Source organism: Theileria equi, assembly GCF_000342415.1.
Source record: "Theileria equi strain WA chromosome 4 map unlocalized gcontig_1105316255033, whole genome shotgun sequence".
Lineage (NCBI taxonomy): Eukaryota > Apicomplexa > Aconoidasida > Piroplasmida > Theileriidae > Theileria > Theileria equi.
Genome location: NW_004668228.1, coordinates 70,859 through 89,998, shown reverse-complemented (window position 1 = coordinate 89,998; position 19,140 = coordinate 70,859). Strand labels below are relative to the sequence as shown.

Below are 19,140 nucleotides of genomic sequence, written 5' to 3'. Positions count from 1 at the left end.
CGGGTGCGACAAAGCCTACCTTGTGCAGGCTGTGACGGCCAGATATGCAAACTGACGATATATGGAGTCTAGCAGATTGAAACAAAAAAAACATGAAAAAACTGCACCTCCAAATCATAAATGTTAATGCCAAAGGCACAGCATCAAGGCAGGGATAACATAATGGGGACCACGTAAATAGGCAACAAATTAGGAACCTAAGCCTTTGGTGCGGTCTTTTTCTTCTCTGTCTTGGCCTTTGGCTTCTCTGGTTCAGCCTTCGCGGGCTTCTTGGCGGAGGCCTTCTCAACGGACTTTACCTTCTGCTCACGCTCCAAAACGACCTTTTTGACGCACTTTTGCTCCTCCTTCAAAAAGGCACGGATAATTCTGTAAAATAATGTAACATTAGCCATACATTGTCGCGCTTTTGACGCGGTGACAAGGGCAGACGGAATATAAACAAACCTATCCTTAACGCAGCTGTGGCAGCGTGCTCCACCGTAGGCGCGTGATACCTTACGATCTCTCCTCTTGAGATTCTTGTAGAGGTGAGGCCTTACAACCGATATACCAGCCAACGGCCTCTTGCAGTCGCCGCATCTTGGACCCTTGGCCCTCTTCTGGACGTTTTGCAATACAAGCTTTGCGCCAGGGGTCTTAACTTTTTTTACAACATTTGATGCTGTATTGTATTTGCAGTGGCGGCGATAGTGTACTCTTTGAACCATTTTAAAAAAATAAATAGACAACTGTACTATAACTTATGTAGGGAGAGTACAAAATTGACGGGTAATTAAAATTCTTTTACCTTGTGATTGAAACTTTAAAACATCAACTGGAATCGTACGCGTCTAACCCTCAAACGCCTTCAATGTGCTATGGGGTAAGTCCGAACGCCGTCCCCTTAGGGTCATAATTAAATGAATCACACATCTGCCAGGCCAATTTCGCTCAAATTGGTCTACCTCTGTATCATATTGTTCGCAAGTCCGCGTATTGTCGACACATTGGAAAACAGGCACATCCTAAGAGCAAATGGACTTCATAACACACATCGCACAGCGTTCCAGACTCTGGACCTAATAAAGGTGAGATTCTTAGTCATAGTCTTACAAACCAGCAGATCTTTGGGAGGCTGAGTGAACCATCCCTAATCGGCAATGTTATGGCAACATCTACGTCTATACTTGGCAAAAATAGCCAGTTGACCTGGAAATTGTTGTTCAAAAACGATAAAGAAAAGATTAATGTAGCAGATTTCAAAAAAAGACTCACAAGAATCCGATTTAAATGGCCTAAGGAGTACATGACCAACAAGCAACTCCCATTTCTTATTCCCCTCAAAAGTAGATCATTGTTTAAGATAAAGTGTAAACCTATCATGGGTAAGTACTTCTAGTTGGTGACATTACTACGCAGTTAATCCTACACTCTTTTCCGAAATTTCGGCAGGGCTATGCACACGGAATTACAAGGCGGTTGGAGACCACATAGACGCTCAACGCATCGATCCTGAATCTATAAGTTTGTTTTACGTGTTTATTTGTCCTGATACCCCTAAACTATACTCCGCCAGAACATCTGCAAAGGATAAACATTGTTTTACAGGTGCAACTTTCAAGGCTCTGAGTTGTGAGGAGGAGTTCCTCACAGTGGAACATGTTCTGGCCTATATAAACTATATGTCACCGCTCATGGAAATGGTCAATTGGAATAGCTTTATATCATCTCTGCCAGTAGGGCCAGAAGACATTAAAATTTAGGCCATTCAAATCTTCATGACCTCTACTCTAGTTCCACAGATGCTACATTCCTGGAAGTTTTCAAAAATCTCGAACTTGTGTCCAACGACGTCGCACACATTTACTGGTGTTGCACTCGTTATCTTCTTCTTTTGCTTCTTTACCACCTTTTTGCTCTTTGGTTGCTCTTGTGCGATTTTTCTAGATTTTACTACATTTGCTAGCTCTTCCAGTTCTCTTATCTTGTACAAGTGCATTGGGTGGCGATAGCCCCTAGGGTTTGGAAGCAACCGCAACGTCAGTGGTACTTTTGGGTCCTTTGAAATCTTTACATTTGAGTCTCTCTTCCCTTGTTGGCTGCTTTGTGGCCTAAGATCGATGACCTTTGCGATATTCGAATTCAAATCTTCAATTGCTAATCCGTACTGAATTATAGCGTGACTCTGTGATATCCATTTGTCCATTTTATCATTTTCAAAGATTTACATTTTTACAAAGGGAACTTACACTGAACAGTCATCTAGCCACAGATGCTGTAGTGACACTCTGCAAACGACCGGATTTATGCCAAAATGCTACCTCTGCTACCAGTGATTCTCATCCTGGTAATCGCATCTTCCAACATCTTTAAGCCATTCTTCTCACGGTGCGTATATTTTCATATATCACAAAAACATAGGAAATTGGTTCATATCGGATGCGGGCTCGTACTGGCATCAATCAACTATCCTCACGGCTCAACAAAATACGCAGTGATATTCATTGCAGTTGCGGCTATAATTGTTTCAGTATTAAAGCCTTTCAAATTCGGTCAGAAGAATGATATAGGAATCATATCGTACAATCTAGTCATACTCGCATTTGTCTTGGCCAAGCAGCCAATAAGGATACTCCTTCCAATGTTCATTGTCGATCCTGTCGCTGGAATCATCGGAAAAACAGTCAAAAGTCCACGCTGGTGTCACACAAAAACGGTTTGTCATTCTTTGTCTCTACACATTTGTAGGTTGCCGGAACCGCTGCTGCCGCCATATCAGCATACATTACACTATACTATGTAAGGATTCAGTCACACAGAATATTACTATCTATTATACTAGCCCTAATAGAAGGTGGATTGAAATATTATGATAACATTGGAATCACCAGTGTTATTGCAGGATACTATTTCCTATCCCAGAAAATGAATTGGGTCACTATCACACACTAGGATCTTTTAAAACAACGCAGTTTGAATTTTTACTCTTCCAATACATTACCATGTACCAATTCTCTCCACGTGGAAAACATTGCATGCTTCAGCCTAACTTGCCTGGACTCTGCAAAATCTGTAGCACGAGCACTGCAGAATGAGTGCCACTTTTTCTCCATTGCGTTCTCACTTAACACTCTCAAACTCGCAAGAATCCTATTCTTGCAGACAAAGTCATCGATTGCTGATAGTGTGAATTTGTCCACTGGCAATGCGTTGGAATATGCTCTCCAGTATTGTAAAGAACTCCTAGATTTTAATATTAGATACTGGCATCTAATGAAATAAATATCCCTGTATTCTCCCTGATGTTCGTGTGCATCGTTCTCATCCTCAAGTTCCAATGTACCATACAAAGGATTAACCCACCGAGTGTAAAACTGAGCGATTTTCTTCCAATTATTAAAACACTCCTTGGTAAGTCTACCATAGTGTAGAGCCTTTACTCTTTTATAGATTAACATTTCATTAGCATTCGTTCGTAGCACATTTATAGCTAAATCTGTTCTATATTTTGGCAAATTAGAGAGCTGTGAAAGTGCTGAATATATTGTCTCATTCTTCATGACAACTTCCGCCATTGTTTCGCGCTCCAAATTTACTCTCAAAAGGTTTATAGACTCCATTAATGCATGTTTATCACTTCTTTTTAGACCAGATTCTAGGACCTTGTAGAGTTTTGAAGATGCAGCTACCAGTCTCAAGGTAACGAGCACATTATTTAAAATTCTACTCTTTTCCATCCTACGAAGTGTACATATCTGTACAAGTAGCTGGTAGTAGTGGCTCTTTATAGTACCGTTGCTGTGACTTTCCAAGTCATCCCTGCAATCACCTAACCTCTTTGAATGCGAAGCACAATCATACCAGGCATTAAAACATTTGAGTAGTCTCTTTTTAAAATAGGTTTTGCGACAGTTTTCTACGATCATGCGATATTCTACTACGTTATTATAAGAAGACAACCACTGATTAATGTGGAAATCAAGAATCATTTTATCCGATTGATGGGATATAAAGTCAGATACGTGACGCAAGCGTCTATTTGTTGCAGCTAGAGATTTCCAATTATAAAAACATACCCTAACTGGGGTAAAAGATTCTAAAACATTTCTGCATCTTTTGGACTTTACCCACTCTTCAAAATGTGTAGAGAGAGAAATGGATCTTGCTTCAGTCGTAATCAGTTCTTCTGCAGCCCTTCTGTTTTCCTGCCTAATTATTGTGGCATTCCTCCATGTCCTCCATGATTTTATTAGAAAGTTGAGTCTGGCAAACTCGTTAGCTTCCGTTCTAACCTTAGTTGTCCACCTAGTGTGCATTAACCACCTCAAGAGTATAATATGAAAATTAGTGTAAGTGCGATATTCTCTTAGTAAATCCAAACATTCCCCATGATAACCAAATTGAATTGAACCTTTCAGTAGAGAAACCAATTGATCACTTCGCTCTATACCACTATACTTTGATATTACAAAATTTAAGTGAAGCCGAAGGTATACAAGTCGCTTTTTTGCAAAAATTGTGTATTCTAGGATAGAGACAAATCTCTTGCATTTTGAAACGAGTGCATCTTTCCGTATCTCACTCTCCTCTCTAGTTATTCTCAGCCATTCGTTGAAAACATTTATAAGATTAATCATGTTTGATATGCCGCGCACATTATCCGTCGTTTCCAAATCCCGTAGTCTTTTTTCCCTCTTAGCGGTTATAATGGTTCTCCATTCCTTAAATACCCTCAAACTAAATCTTGAGAGTAACTTATACGATATCAAACGCCACAGTGGAAGTTTAAGTCGCAACAAATCCAAAATCTTGAAATCTCCACTACTCGGACCTTCGTCTGCTGGAGTAGATAAAACGGTGGTTTGTGAACTCATAGTTTGTGCATCCGAACTCTGCATATTTTCATGCTTCCTAACCTTTAGGTTGAACTGATGCATACTAGAATCCTGCAAGTGGAAAAGTTTTGAAAAAATCATGCTGTGCAAAAGTGACCGGATCTCTAGCGGATAATCTTCAAAAGTATCTTGCATATTTAAGGGTGTATATTCATCGCAACTAACAGCACTAGATGGTGATAGATAGTCCAACTTTGCTTGGTGTAAAAGTAAAGTGTGCGATGATCTTATACTCGATAAATCGACATTGTTTAACCTGGCGTATAAGCAAGTAAAAAAGTCATCATTATCGAATGAGTACGTATCAATTATCCACCTGTACTTTGCTTTGAAATTTAGCAAGAGAAACAAGAATGCTCTACACTCGCTATTCATGGGAAAAGTAGCATTGTATAATACATTTCCAGATACTTTTGTATTCCAAAGTGGAGCCAGTTTATCATTTATAAAACTTTTTGAGACATCAGTGCAGGGGTATCCCTGGCTGTAAAAGTCTACATTAGAATAATCACATTCTATAATTTTGTTTATAGAGTCCAAATCAGAAATTGTCAATTTTTCCAACTCAGAAACATCGCTAGTGCAGACAGACGCAAGTGTGATAATCTTTCTGTACAGCTTTCTAGAAATGGAAAATGAAAGAGCGCTAAGGGCAAATGATGCGATGCTCAACTGATGTAAAGACTGAATAGAATCCTGTACCTCATTCAGCCTTCTTATGCGATTTATTCCTCTGACGAAAAATGTAAATGACCTCAGTAACAGAAAATGCCTTCTGCGAGAACTAAAGGATGCCAAAATTGAATCAACGTTCTTTCTCCGTTCAAGATAAAATTCATGCATAAATCCAAAGTAACTAGAAAGGATATACCTATTGTAGCTGATTGTTGCCAAAGCCAGCATGTCACTTTTGCCCCTTTTACTCTCAGCGTATGTTCTCAATGAATTCATATACCGCTTGTAAAGAGATCTTGTCATAAATTTTTTTGCAACCAAATCATGTCTAATGTCTGCCTCGATAATCTTGGAATTATAAAAGAGTGAATAAAATGCATGGCGCTTTAGTGATATATTTGCGCAGAATGAGATAGAATCTAATGCGCTAATCAGTCTATTTTTACTAAGTATCCTATTGTACATTTTAGTTAAAACATTTTTTTGGCAAAGGGTGTTTAACTCGGTCCTTGCTAGCGATATCTTTTTGGAAACTAAACGCTTGTGAGCAGCGTATTTTTTTCTATATAATGCTTAAAAATGTGGAATAGAAACTTACAATATATGAAAAGCCTTCGATTCAAGCCAACTCTTCCGAAGGTTAGAGGCGATTTTATCCATAACTAAATATCTCCAGTGATCAAAGCATGTTTGTGTAGTCAACTTCCACAAACCCTTTACAACTGCATCTTCCTTTTCTAACAAAACGTTCCGATATTCACATAATTTGTGAAGCGCTCTTCGCTTCACAAACTGGAGAATTAGTGATGAAAGTAGCTTTACACCGGTCCGATAATTATAGTGAAAGTTGAACAGGGCGAGTATCAAATCTTTATTATACCTAAAAAAGATGAACTTATCCTGAAAAACATACAGTATATTGTTGGAATTTATATCTTTGAAGCACAATTCAAGTCTCTTTTCTCTCTTGGTTTGATTGTACCAAGGACGAATAATAGCTAGAGAAAAGTGTCGCTCAATAATATCCACTAGCCGCAATGACAATTTTTCGCATTCCTTCCTCAGGGCAACTGCACTTTTCAATGTGGAAATTGTACGCATTGCCACGGATGACTGATGAAATATCTTGGCGTACACTTTGTTGGAGCGAAATGCCTTGTTCTTTTCCGCGAAGTCTTTCCACCTGGTCAAAACTACATTGAGAGAAAAGCTTTCAGCTTCCTTTATCGCCAACTTTAGTTTTTTACGCCTAAATAACATGTTGATGTGCACTAAAAACGAACCTTCTCAGAACAAAAAATGCCTTGAATACGAGGGAAACATATCGTCTTTTGTAGTAGATGTTGACTATCATTTGCAGCACTGTCTCACGAACTGAATTCTAAGGGTAAGAGGTGATTATGATCGATATAACATACATGGTATGATATAACCCATTTTCTGAAGGCATTCTTGAGTAGAACGTGATTTACCCAGTCGCTAGATGTGGTACAAGCGTCAAACAGCGAGCATTCCTGTGATGTTTTGTGATACAAAACGTGTAAACAAACCGTAAACTCGGGATTTTCAGTGTACGAAGAGGTGTTGAACCCATTGTAATCATCAATACAATCTGAGGTGGAATCCTCACCAAAATCTGACTCTGACCGGGCAATATGGCAGTCATCAGAAATCTTGAAGTCTTGATTCAACGCATCTTGGGTTATATACAGAAAATCGTACGTTCCCGTCATGATACTGTGTTAAGAGAAATCCACTCAACTGGAGTCTGCACACATGGGACTAAAGGATCAATTTTCTGGTCTTTTGGCACATAATTACTCACAAACCAACCATTTAAGCCTCAAAACATAAATATGAGTAATGAGGTGTCATTTTGGGTATGGTGGCTCCCGCTACCGACTACGACATCATTCTCCTACCTGGTCACTAGTTATCTCCAATAGCATCCATATATGGCTATTAATATTTAGTTTATGATATCACACTTTAAAAATAGACAAATGTAGTCTACTCGGCAGTCATGAAGCTTCTAAGGTGTCATGCCCTGAGGAGTCCTACCTTTGCGGCGAGATTTTGTCAAACTACACCTTTTAATACAATCAATCGCAGATGTTATTCCAGTAGTAGCGAACTAGAGGAAAGGAAGGATCTCTTGTTATGGCAGATAAGGCTACTCTCAGTCATAAGTATGATTGCTGGCTCAACGTATCTTTCCTATGTATTCATATCAAATGGTTTGTCCTTGTACCTTTATATGATGTTGTGCAGACTTTGACCTTAAGAGAACAAGAAGGAGAGTACTCATCAATTGGAATGGTTTATTCTATGGGCATTCTCTGCCAAAAAGGCACCAAGCCATTGCAAATTCCCGGTTTAATGTAGCTCTTTGCGATGAGCTAAAGACGGAACTCTGTAGGTATTTTGTCAATCTAGACATCAAAAAGGGTAAGTCCATTTTAGGCCTTTTATACATCTACAGATAATGGAGTTCGAAGAGCCGATGCCCTCTGCTTTTTAGAAGAAGTTGGGATAATCAAAAATGAACCAGTTGAAACGAAGGAAAAACCCAAGACAAGTGAGGACAAAATTATAGAAAAATTCATATCACTCGGACATGGACAAACAAAAACTCTGAGAACTCTCTCCGGATGTACATTACAAGAATTTTGCGAACTGATTGAAGCGCTTGTAATGGAAGAACGGCTAAAATCAAATGCAGCCTTCGAAGAAGAGCTAATCGATAAGGTAAAGATTCTAAATTCGAAACTGGTAAGTTGCAAAATACACAAACAAGTCCTCGCAGAAGGATGAAAATTACCTATTCAATACTTCACAAATGCCAAGCAACCCCCTCGTTACTAAACCAGCGAGAGAAATGGCAAGTGAACTGCGCAAATATATACAAAAGGAATCGGAAGAAAATGTAGCATATGAAATACAAGATGAAATAAAACGCAATGTACAGTTAAAAAAGAAACTGGAAGATCTGTCCAAAGTCCGAAAGTTAACAGACACAGAACGGAAACGTTTAAATGGAATATGCGACGAATTAGAAAGTCTAAAGAAAGAGCTAAGTAAACACAAGCATGCAGAACGAATCTTGTTATTCTAGATTTAAAAGTAAACAAAAATTAATATACATGAATAATCATGTTTCTGTTTTGATAGGTGTAGTATACAAGCAGTGAGGGCATTGATGCAACTCATTGTGGATATATGCATCACAATATTCACAAAAGAAACTTGCGCAATCTGGGCATGTAGACCCATTTGAAGTTTCATAGTTGCAAGTATCACAGCGACCTGTTCGAGAGTCTTTAATAAATGTCTTTGGAGGGATCAAGTGATAAAATGCCCTCGAAATATCTGGAGGAGAAACCAAATATATTCCACAACATCTACATCGAGTTGGTATTGAACATGACTTACTATGGCATTGTGGACAAATATATGCCGTATGAGTGAGGTTAGAATGACAGGCACATAACGAGGCTGTTGTAGTCTTTTTTAGAGGGGGAAAGGCAACTTTTGTTAAAACAGGTTCCATCCAGTTGTGCCATGGAGGAGGTATAGTAAAGTCATTTAGCAATGTCCTCAAATGTGCTGCATCCATCGCAACGGAACACATTCCACCAGTTTCGGTACAAATGTTCTAAAGACGAAAATTCAAAACCATATACACTCACCTTCAGTATATATAGCTCCGGAGCGAGAGATATAGCATTTACGCAAATATGATTCTCTTTTAGTTTATACAAGGTTGCGAGTATGTTTCCAGGATCCAGAGTTCTATTGGAGCCAAAGATAATCAACACTTCTCTAGTGGTGTACGAGGGAAGAGTAGAAAGTATAGTCAGTGCCATCTATCACATTAACGTGCATATTTAAGAAAAACAAACCTCTAGGCCATTCTGAAGTGATGCAGTCCCGCTGGGACCCTCCTTTAAAGCATTTCCAAGTAGCTCAATTTGTTCATCTGGGTTTGTTCCCAGCTGACTGATCATTGTTGAAACTTTATTTCTCAGTCCAATGAGTCCTATCTGTGTTATTGGACCCTGATGGAACAATTCTTTTACAAATTCCTAGAAATAATGTGGAAAGTATCAATCAACGCACCTTTACAGCTCCAAAGGCACAGTACAAACGGTCCGGTTTAAAGTCCATTTCATGCATACGGTCACTCATGTCAAATATAATCACGAGATTCCTATATTATGGCGTATACTAAGTTGTTATTGCCGAAAACATACCGAATAATGCCCCGTTTTCTTATTAAACCTTTATCCCTTAGCACAGTGGAGCCTAACTGCGATTCGTTTGTCGTTAAACAGCGGCTTTGTGGCTCTACAAACTGTAGTACGCCATCTTTATCAACTAATTGTTCCCATGATCGGTCAACATCTGCAAAAAATTAAATGTTTACAAATGCAGATAAATACCCTTCTCCCAGGCATACTGTGCGTACGTTTCTTCATCCCTTTCGTCGATAATATCCACCGATTGCTCAAATTCCGTAATTAGCTGCTCTACGAGGATAGGCTTAGGCCCATCATCCTGAGACATTATTTAAAGTGATGATTATCAGGGGTTGGGGACAGTTCCTGCGGTATCTGCTACTCTATCTCTGTCTATGGAAAATTAAAGGAGGTTGTACAGCTGTAAAACACAAGAGAGTGAAATATCTGCTAAATTAAAGGAATAAACAATTCATTCCACTGTCTTTGCACGGATTCCCTCGTTATTCCTGAGGATTTAGGCGCAGCATTAGCATTATCAATGTAAAAATGAGCTATAAAATCTATACATATACCAAATAAAGACGTAAATGAATGAGAGAAGAGACCCACAAATCAGCTGGCGATAACCATCAACTGTATTCAACACCCAGCTATAGACATGTTTAGGGTATGTAAATAATCATGTTAAGAGTGGAGATCGTACTAAAAGTCGAGTGTGTGCGTTTGAAAAGGGGAATCAAAGTCCATAATAGTCGTCTCACAATCATCCCCTATTTAAGCCGTTTATTTTTGTTATATATACATATGAATGTGATTCACCGGTTAATCGTCGGAAATTATGACTAAATGCGAAAGTAGACAGTGAATATTTGATCATTACCATTTTTATGTAAAAGGACAAGCAGTTCATTTACTCCCCGTATAAACATAAAACACTCCATAAAACAGTCCCGAGGTACTAATAAATATTCTAACTGTGGCCATAGGCCAATACACACTGGCAACACCCCCACCCTGCGGCGGTACACCCCTGGAACCGGGACAATTTCTGTCTATTCATCTCACGAAGTTTTATAATGGTGGAGTGTGTGTCGTAATTTTGTATTAATAGTTATGCGCTACAATATCTAATTGTGTTATTTAAACGCTCATGTTGTGAGATATCGTTCAACATCATCGTTTGTATTATAATGTGAGCGAAATGTCAGTTAATCCTGTTAAAGTTTCAACTGCCCTAGATGTAAGTTTGAGTTTGACCATCCATATGCAATTAACACATTAACATTTAGCTTAAAGATCTCGGCTTTAGTGAAAATAGTTTCAAATTCGATTCCTTGACACTAGAGGGAGACCGCTTCGTCTGTATCAAAGATCAAGATGGAGCGAACCTGACCGTAGCCATCATTGATATGCACAATGGCAATTCTGTCTCCAGGAAACCAATGAAGGCTGAAGCCGCTATCATGAATCCAAAGGAGCCAATCATAGCACTTAAAGCCGTTATTGATTCAGGATACTTTGTTCAAATCTTCCACCTGGAGACAAAGGAGAAAATTGGGTACCATCAATTTGAAGAAAATATTGTCTTCTGGAAATGGGTTTCTCAGGATGATCTAGCTATTGTGACAGACAACTTTGTCTACCACTGGAATGTGGGAAAGAGTGATCCAAAAGTAATGTTTGAGAGGTCAGGGAAATTGGCGGAACAATCAACCAAACTGGTTGGCTATGCCTCTGATAAACAACAAAAGTGGTGTCTTATATTTGGAATATATTCCTTAGACCAAGGAAACACAGTGGACGGTGCTATACAACTCTATTCCACAGAGAGAAGGCAGCAACAACTTTTTGAGGGATATGCTGGATCATTTGGTGAACTTCGTGTCTCTCCAGATTCCATGGCTAAAACCGGACTATTAGTGTTTTGTGAACATAAACGTGGTGGAAATCGTACAAAGATACATATTATGGATGTTTACACACAAAGAGATGAAAGTGATACGCCTCCGTTGAAGGTATCTTCAGAAATGCAAAAATCACCAGGATTTCCGAGTGATTTCCCAATCTCTATTCATATCATCGATGCCATTGGTCTTGTTTGCGTCCTGACAAAGAACGGGTTTGCGCAATTTTTCTTTGCTGCTACTGCAACATTTCTATTTTCTGAAAGGATTAGTGAATCCGCCCTGTTTGTCTCCTGTGATAAAAAGGTTGGGGATAAGACAGTTGGTGCTTTAGCCGTCAACAGGCTTGGAAAAATTATAGAAATCTCTGTGGATGAGGAAAGGCTCTTGCAATCAGTTGCTCATTTGGATGATGTATCCGTTGGTCTAGCCACTTGCTACGGATTAAAAGGCTCTGATGAGTTACTTGTGAAATCTTTTGAAAATTATTTTGCAAACAAGCAGTATAAACAGGCTGCTTTAATTGTTGCTACTCTTAAATCGGATGAATTACGTAATGCAGCCACGATAGAACGCTTTAAGAACGCTCCATCTGTCCCAGGTCAACCATCACCAGCATCGCATTATTTCTCTGTCCTGTTAGAGCATGGTAAATTAAACACCCTAGAGTCACTTGAATTAACGAGACCTGTCGTTACTCAGGGTAGAAAGGAACTTGTTAAGAAGTGGTTGGATGAGGAGAAACTAACGGAATCTCCGGAACTTGGTGATTTGTTGCGACAACTAGACACTGCACTTGCATTCAAGGTGTATACAAGAATTGGTGATCATCTAAAGGCAATAATGTGTCTGGTAGAGGCCGGTCAAGTAAATAAGGTCGTTCCGTATATTAAAAAGATAGCTAGCACTACCAACGTTTCTTACACAACATCCAGCTGTGGTGACAAGGTGGCCCTCGTTGAGGGTCTCCCATCTATTTTCCTAATTATAGAAAATGTAATTTCACGTCACCCTGGAGAAATCGTTTCGTTCATTTCTGATTTAATTGCTGGTTTAGGTAAAAATGAGCCACTCTGTGACATGGTCCAAGTAACTGAACTCCTGATAAGATTAAACAAACTGCAAGAACTTACTTCCATACTTTTGGATTACCTAAAGCCTAATCTTCCTCAACATGCTTCCCTTCAAACTAGGCTTTTGGAAGTAAACCTTCAAAATGTAAGTTTATCTTTTGAAATATTCACCACTTTTAGGAACCAAAAATTGCCGAAACAATTTTGCAGTTGGATGTTTTAACACACTTTGACAAACCATTCATTGCTAGACTCTGCGAAGATGCGGGATTATATGATGTTGCCTTACAATACTATTCAAATGCGTCTGATTTGAAGCGCATAGTTGTAAAATCATCTGGTACAATAACTCCATCAGTCTTGGAAAAGGCCCTTAGTTCCATGGCGGGAGATTTAGCATTTGAGATTTTACGTGACATGGTAGATGGAGGTGCCAACATAGATCTTGTTGTATCTTCTGCGTTATCCTTGGAAAAGAAGATTGGTCCCCTGAAGCTTGTGGAGATGTTTGAAGATGCTGGTGCTTCCTATGCACTCTTTTCATTTTTGCGCGCCCTGCCTATAATGTCACAAAAGGGAGATGCAAATTCTGAAGAAGACGCACAGCTGGTGTATAAATTTATCGAATGTGCGATTTCACAAAACGAAGTTGCTGATTTAGAACGGGTATGTAGAGATAGTAATTGCTACGATCTTTCAAATGTAAAGGATCTTTTAAAGAGGTCAAGATTATCAAATCCAAAGAGTCTTATGATTGTTTGTGATAGATTGGGATCCATTGCAGAAATGACTGAATATCTATATCAGAGTGGTCTTGATTCATATCTTGAAGTATATGTCAACACAATAAACCCAGGAAGTATATCATCCGTTGTTGGAACTCTATTTGATCTGGGTGCTCCAGACAATCTCATATTCTCAATCCTAAATAATCTTCGTGATTCTAATGGAATAAAAGCTATGATTGACGTTGCAGATGAACGGCATCAGCTAATGATGCTTCGTAATTGGTTAGAGACTCGCGTTTCTGAGGGGCATCGGGAACCTGAAATACATACTGCATTGGCAAAAATTTATATTTCATCGCACAACAATGCTGAAGAGTTTCTAAAGACAAACAAACTGTATGACCGCAAAGTTGTTGGTAAATTCTGTGAGGATCACGATCCACAGTTGGCTTTCTTTATATATGCTGAAGCTCAATTTGATGATCAAATGGCTAAATTATGTTTAACAAATGGTATGCACAGGCAGTTAGCTTCCTACGGTCTTGGACGGCAATCACTTGCATTTTGGAAAACGGTTCTTGTTAGTGGTGATATCGCAAAGGATCAGGATGTTAATAGGCTATGTGAGGAAGTAATTGGACTTGCAGCCGAAAGCACAAATACCTCTGAAATATCTTGTATTATAAAAGCATTTATGGAATGCGATATGAATGAACAACTTATATCAATTCTTGAACAATTACTTTTAACCCAAACACAATTTTCTTCAAATGCCAACCTCCAGAACTTACTCCTTGCCACTACCATAAAGACTAACCCTGAAAAACTTGAGGAATATCTGGTAAAACTTGAAAATTATGAAGTTGACTCGTTAGCTAAAATGGCAAATGATTTAGGGCTATACAGATCCTCATTCCTTATATTGAAGAAATCTGGACGCCATTTAGAGGCCTTAAATGCCTTGCTGAAGTTGGAAAATGTGCTTGGTGAAGCAGAGGCCTATGCAAATGAGGTGAACAAGTCAAATGTATGGTTTACACTTGCTAGGGCATACATGGATAAAAAAATGCAGAATGAAGCTATAAATGCGTATCTAAAAAGTGAAAATATTAATGACCATGCATTGATCAAGAGAGAAGTTAAGGATCCACAGCTATTTTCGAGATGGCTAAAAGAATCTAGGAAGCTCAAGGATAGTAGGGAAATTGATACTGACCTGCTTTTCCATCTTGCGAAAATGGGTGACAGTGAAGAATTTACATCCTTACTGAATGGAAAACATCATGCAGACCTCAACCAAGTTGGTGACAGCCTAATTGAATGTAAGCTTTACAAAGAAGCTGTAAAACTCTACAACATGATTCCAAATCATGCCAAACTAGCAGTATGCTACGTTAATATGGAAAACTATGAAGGTGCTTCGAATTCTGCCCTAAAATCTAGAAATCCTAGAGTTTTGAAACATGTATTTGATGTATGCTTAGACAAGGGTCAGGTCGAAATGGCAAACAAGGTTGGCCTCGATCTCATTCTGTATCCGGAATTTTTGCCCGGTTTAGTTAGTGCGTACGAATCTTATGGACATGTGGATGATCTCATAACTCTACTTGGAAATGCAACAAAGTCAGTTGCTGTGTCAACTGAACTTGCAATTGCCATTGCAAAATATCGCCCAGAAAGGCTCATGGATCACTTGAAAGCTGTAGCATTCGAGTCTGATAGTATTAACATTGCAAAGACAGCAAGGGAATGCAGCAATCTATGGCTTTGGAAGGAAGCCATATTCCTCTATACAATTGAGGATAGTGATAAGGCTCTCCTATCAATGATTGTCCACGCTGCACTAGCCTGGGATCAAGAGACATTTTTTTCGTGTGCAAAGAATGTAAGTAACACAGAGGTTTTGTACAAGGCTCTGCACTTTTGTATACAACAAAGACCAATGCTCATACCACAACTTTTGACATGTGTAAAGACAAAACTTGATACTGAACGCTTGTTGAAAATATTAAAAAATGCAAACTGTCTCTGTCTGGCACGCCAATTCCTGGAGACTGCAGCCGATCGCACATTAGCAATTGTCAATGATTCGCTTTTTGAACTCTATGTTGAAGAGAATGAATGGGAGCTATTGGACAAAGCAATCACCAGATATGATGCATACGATCATGCAAAACTCTGTGCCTCATTAGAAAATCACGGACTCTCAAAAATGAGGGCGATAGGAGCAAAGGTCTATCAAAAGGACCGTAACTATGCAAAGGCGTGTCAAATACACAGGAAAAATGGAAATTACAAGGCCGCAATGGATACCGCTAGAACCTCTAAAAGCGAATCGGTGGTCCTTGATCTACTCAAATACTTTATTAGCAAAAGCATGCTAGAAGAGTTTATAGCATGTCTCACAATCAACTTTAGTTTAGTCGAACCAGCAGAAGCACTCGAACTTGCCTGGTTGTCAGGAATGAACCTTGATCCAATCATGCCGTTTATCATTCAAACACTGAGATTTACACCCTCCAGCAAGAACAACTCACAAGATAAGAACAAACACCTCTACTTAACATACAAGTAATATCTATACTAATTTATATACACACCCGCGTAAAATGTATAAGAGTGGTTACAAATGAAAGCTGTGTGTAGTTCGAAGGCACATTTATCTTAAAATCGTGATCTGGATCAATCTATCCAATTGTGCCTTGCAGTGTGTGTATACCCTACCTTCACACTAAAAGAGTATGTTTAACTATCATCTTTCAAGCGGATAAAGGATGTTGTTGGGAAATTCTACTGTACATGAACCTTGAATTGGCTTGGCGGATCGGAAACTACCTTCCACCTAGACCCTTTCCTTCCCAAAGAACTTCGTTTCCATCAACGACCTTGACAACTTTACCCAAGACACTTGAGAGGAATACGTCATAGGGAAGTCCCAATTTCACACCTCCAAACAAAATTATGAAAGGATGTTCAGACGCAGAAAAGTCGAGGACAGTAAGATGGGTATCCTTTGGTGCTCTCTTATCAAAGTAACCCTTAAGGGTACAAGGAACCCATTTACCATCAACTCTCTCAAAAAATTTGTGTGCAAACACGCCAGAGACAACCAACATTACACGCAACAGAACCTGGATACCATTTAGCTAGTGTAATGATAACATCAAACACTTGTCACCGTCCTTTTCAGCTTTCCAAAGGAGATTGCCGCCGTCACTTACCGTAACAAATGCCTTTTTAACCTCTGGAAAAAACGAATGGTTCACAAACGACCCATCAAGTATTTTTATAACCATTGCATTCTTTGGGTTTATATGACTGAGGTCGAAATCAACACCTTCGAAGTTGTGTCTATCCAATCCCAGAGTCAATTTCTCCTTGTAAACAGGCTCACCTATAGCGTTCCAACTTAAACCCTTGAACTCAAAATATAAGGCTTCATTTGAAAGTTTTAAGAAGAGAAATGCTGGAAGTTCACCGAGCTTGTGAAGAGTCAAACTCTAGCAGCTCACCGGAAGATTCCCAGAGAACGTGAACACCATTGATGACCTTGGTCAACTTGAATCCATCCTTTGGCTTAAGGGTAGCATATACGTAAAAGTTATCGACACCACCGGATATTGCAAAACGCTTGGTATCCAGATGGGCACCGACGTCAAAAGTGAAATCGGTCATTCCGTCATGAGAATTTGAAATGTGTAGAGAGTAAAGTAAGTATGGTGTTAATGTAAACGGGAACTCCTTTAACAAACAAACTGTGCCTGCTAAAGAATAAAAGTGGAAGGAACGGAAGGCCAAGGATGGGGTACCTGATCAATCTCTTCCATCTGGGCTTAGAGGAAACTCTTCACTCTGTTTATTCATAGCTACGTTAATTTTAAGTTAGAATCTAAGATGTTGTCCCATTGGAGTGATTACTTAGTCCGTGTCTCTCTCTTTATCCAAATCACCGTTTTCACACACATTTGTTCTCGTTACATATTTCTCTAGCGGCTAAGCAATGTACTATCACGGAGGATGTTGCTTCATGTGTGCTATGCGTGTACAGGGATCTATGGCATCGACTAGACATGGATGAGCGAGAGTGCGAATGTTACCTATAACTACTCTGGTTAATGGACTTTATTTACGGATTAATGGACAATTTTGTGGTCATTTTATCACCATAGATAGAGTAAGCGAGTTTGTTCCATGTAAGCCTCGGAGTTACGTACACATGTATGCTACAGTTGAACCATTTGATGCACATTGGCCAAGTCACTAGTTACGGTAAATGGTCCGTACATGAGTTCTAGAGCTTCTGCAACTGCTGCTTGGTCACATGTCTTGTCTAGCACAAACTTTGCATGCCTCTTAACTTCATCGGGTGCATTTGCTACCGCAAAGGAATATTCACAAAGTTCCATGGCCTCAACATCATTATATCCATCTCCAATAAATCCACAATCTTTGGTAGAGAGGCCATAGTGCTCCATGAGTTCTTGTATGCCAGAAGCCTTTGTTACACCTGAAGGGCTCAAATCGTGAGTTCCATTTACATCAACCTTCTCAATGTAATCGATACCCTCCTTGAACTCCGGAACATTTAGCTCAAAACCTTGATACTTTAACATTAGTATATTTTTCTTTAGCATATCTTCGAATTTAAAAATTTTGGGGATTGTAGACTTTCCAGAAGTCATCTTTTTCAAAACTTTATTATCCTCAACTAAAGAAAATAGTTCTTCTTCATCATAAAATAGAATGTTTGCGATTAGTTCATTTGCTACCAGGAAGTTATACAGAATCTTTAAAAACTCTTTTGGGAAGATATGCATACTCAGGACCTTTCCATCTTCAGCAAATATCACTGCTCCATTCTTGTAAACTCCGGGATATCCTCTATAACTAATCTTTTCCATAACTGTTTTGCCTCCGATTAAATTCAACGATGAACCCTGTGCTCTTCCTGTACACAAAAATGGTATGTAACCTCTCCTTCTTGTTTCTGCGAAAGCCTCAATGTTCCGCTCCCACACTTCCTTGTTCTTGGCAAGCAGCGTACCGTCAATGTCAATTCCAAAATATTTTGGGGGTTCTTCTGGCTTTACAAATCCTGAAGTATCTCTAGGAAGTCTGAGATGTGATAAAGGGGAATATGCATCGCAGTCTCCTTTAAGTCTACTCTCATTCTCATTTAGTCCACCAACCGTTAATGATCTAGTTGTTAGAGCGATAATTAACACTATAAAAAGCATCATATTCGGCTGGAAAATACTAGTGTAGCTACATAATTCTTGCGATCTATAACTTGACCACATACCATGCATGTAGGTACCAAATAGGATAGATGTGTCCCTTGGTCCGCTAAATGTCAGTTTCTGTAAATAAATATATAGACTCAAATATGGAAGGCTCTCAAATATAGTAACTACTTTAAAACACCAAGCATAGTGCAAGAGGGAGATATATGTAATGCGGATTCCGTTTATACATTTGTGGAATTCTAAAGGTCCACCCACAGCTGACCCCGTGGGGAGTTGTCTGAACCAAAAGGACTATGATGGATTACATGCATATGTATACGATACTACGTTCCTGTAAAGTTTTTACCATCTGGTAGCAATGTGAATACGGCCATGATACCCATTATCTAAGGAATG

At 39.1% G+C, this 19,140-nt stretch overlaps 10 protein-coding genes across 10 annotated transcripts; 4 read left to right on the top strand and 6 right to left on the bottom strand.

The window, feature by feature from the left end:
• Positions 1–175: 175 nt before the first annotated feature.
• Positions 176–819, bottom strand: BEWA_012260 (60S ribosomal protein L34a, putative). The gene is made up of 2 exons (XM_004832062.1): positions 448–819; positions 176–369 (listed from the first exon to the last, which is right to left on the bottom strand). Exons 1-2 carry the CDS (start codon positions 708–710, stop codon positions 198–200), a joined length of 435 nt encoding a protein of 144 aa, XP_004832119.1. The 5' UTR covers positions 711–819; the 3' UTR covers positions 176–197.
• Positions 820–902: 83 nt separating this feature from the next.
• On the top strand, positions 903–1,745 carry BEWA_012250 (signal peptide containing protein; the record flags this gene model as incomplete). The annotated part of the gene is made up of 4 exons (XM_004832061.1): positions 903–1,070; positions 1,106–1,367; positions 1,402–1,506; positions 1,591–1,745. The coding sequence occupies 4 exons, from the start codon at positions 903–905 to the stop codon at positions 1,743–1,745; spliced, it is 690 nt and encodes a 229-aa protein (XP_004832118.1).
• A 5-nt stretch (positions 1,746–1,750) lies between these two features.
• Positions 1,751–2,188, bottom strand: BEWA_012240 (hypothetical protein; the record flags this gene model as incomplete). Its single annotated transcript, XM_004832060.1, has 1 exon — positions 1,751–2,188. One exon carries the CDS (start codon positions 2,186–2,188, stop codon positions 1,751–1,753), a length of 438 nt encoding a protein of 145 aa, XP_004832117.1.
• Positions 2,189–2,296: 108 nt separating this feature from the next.
• On the top strand, positions 2,297–2,934 carry BEWA_012230 (uncharacterized protein; the record flags this gene model as incomplete). The annotated part of the gene is made up of 3 exons (XM_004832059.1): positions 2,297–2,370; positions 2,404–2,698; positions 2,731–2,934. The coding sequence occupies 3 exons, from the start codon at positions 2,297–2,299 to the stop codon at positions 2,932–2,934; spliced, it is 573 nt and encodes a 190-aa protein (XP_004832116.1).
• A 29-nt stretch (positions 2,935–2,963) lies between these two features.
• Positions 2,964–7,285, bottom strand: BEWA_012220 (conserved hypothetical protein; the record flags this gene model as incomplete). Its single annotated transcript, XM_004832058.1, has 6 exons — positions 2,964–6,114; positions 6,151–6,432; positions 6,466–6,801; positions 6,836–6,933; positions 6,971–7,066; positions 7,103–7,285. The coding sequence occupies 6 exons, from the start codon at positions 7,283–7,285 to the stop codon at positions 2,964–2,966; spliced, it is 4,146 nt and encodes a 1,381-aa protein (XP_004832115.1).
• A 189-nt stretch (positions 7,286–7,474) lies between these two features.
• Positions 7,475–8,667, top strand: BEWA_012210 (conserved hypothetical protein; the record flags this gene model as incomplete). Its single annotated transcript, XM_004832057.1, has 4 exons — positions 7,475–7,789; positions 7,824–8,000; positions 8,035–8,324; positions 8,359–8,667. Exons 1-4 carry the CDS (start codon positions 7,576–7,578, stop codon positions 8,665–8,667), a joined length of 990 nt encoding a protein of 329 aa, XP_004832114.1. The 5' UTR covers positions 7,475–7,575.
• A 36-nt stretch (positions 8,668–8,703) lies between these two features.
• Positions 8,704–10,382, bottom strand: BEWA_012200 (conserved hypothetical protein; the record flags this gene model as incomplete). The annotated part of the gene is made up of 6 exons (XM_004832056.1): positions 9,995–10,382; positions 9,806–9,956; positions 9,672–9,762; positions 9,455–9,637; positions 9,242–9,418; positions 8,704–9,207 (listed from the first exon to the last, which is right to left on the bottom strand). The coding sequence occupies exons 1-6, from the start codon at positions 10,116–10,118 to the stop codon at positions 8,704–8,706; spliced, it is 1,230 nt and encodes a 409-aa protein (XP_004832113.1). The 5' UTR covers positions 10,119–10,382.
• Positions 10,383–10,994: 612 nt separating this feature from the next.
• Positions 10,995–16,073, top strand: BEWA_012190 (clathrin heavy chain, putative; the record flags this gene model as incomplete). The annotated part of the gene is made up of 3 exons (XM_004832055.1): positions 10,995–11,033; positions 11,083–12,915; positions 12,951–16,073. The coding sequence occupies 3 exons, from the start codon at positions 10,995–10,997 to the stop codon at positions 16,071–16,073; spliced, it is 4,995 nt and encodes a 1,664-aa protein (XP_004832112.1).
• A 256-nt stretch (positions 16,074–16,329) lies between these two features.
• BEWA_012180 (hypothetical protein) lies at positions 16,330–17,173 on the bottom strand (the record flags this gene model as incomplete). Its single annotated transcript, XM_004832054.1, has 3 exons — positions 16,330–16,629; positions 16,720–16,964; positions 17,011–17,173. 3 exons carry the CDS (start codon positions 17,171–17,173, stop codon positions 16,330–16,332), a joined length of 708 nt encoding a protein of 235 aa, XP_004832111.1.
• Positions 17,174–17,721: 548 nt separating this feature from the next.
• On the bottom strand, positions 17,722–18,735 carry BEWA_012170 (haloacid dehalogenase-like hydrolase family member protein; the record flags this gene model as incomplete). The annotated part of the gene is made up of 1 exon (XM_004832053.1): positions 17,722–18,735. One exon carries the CDS (start codon positions 18,733–18,735, stop codon positions 17,722–17,724), a length of 1,014 nt encoding a protein of 337 aa, XP_004832110.1.
• Positions 18,736–19,140: the final 405 nt, after the last annotated feature.

What these genes read in the sequence shown, in the direction of transcription:
- BEWA_012260 (XM_004832062.1), bottom strand. Translation starts at nt 710, where the DNA reads ATGGTTCAAAGAGTACACTATCGCCGCCACTGCAAATACAATACAGCA. An exon ending in CACAGCTGCGTTAAGGATAG is followed by an intron (nt 370 to 447) that starts GTTTGTTTATAT and finishes ATTATTTTACAG; the next exon opens with AATTATCCGTGCCTTTTTGA.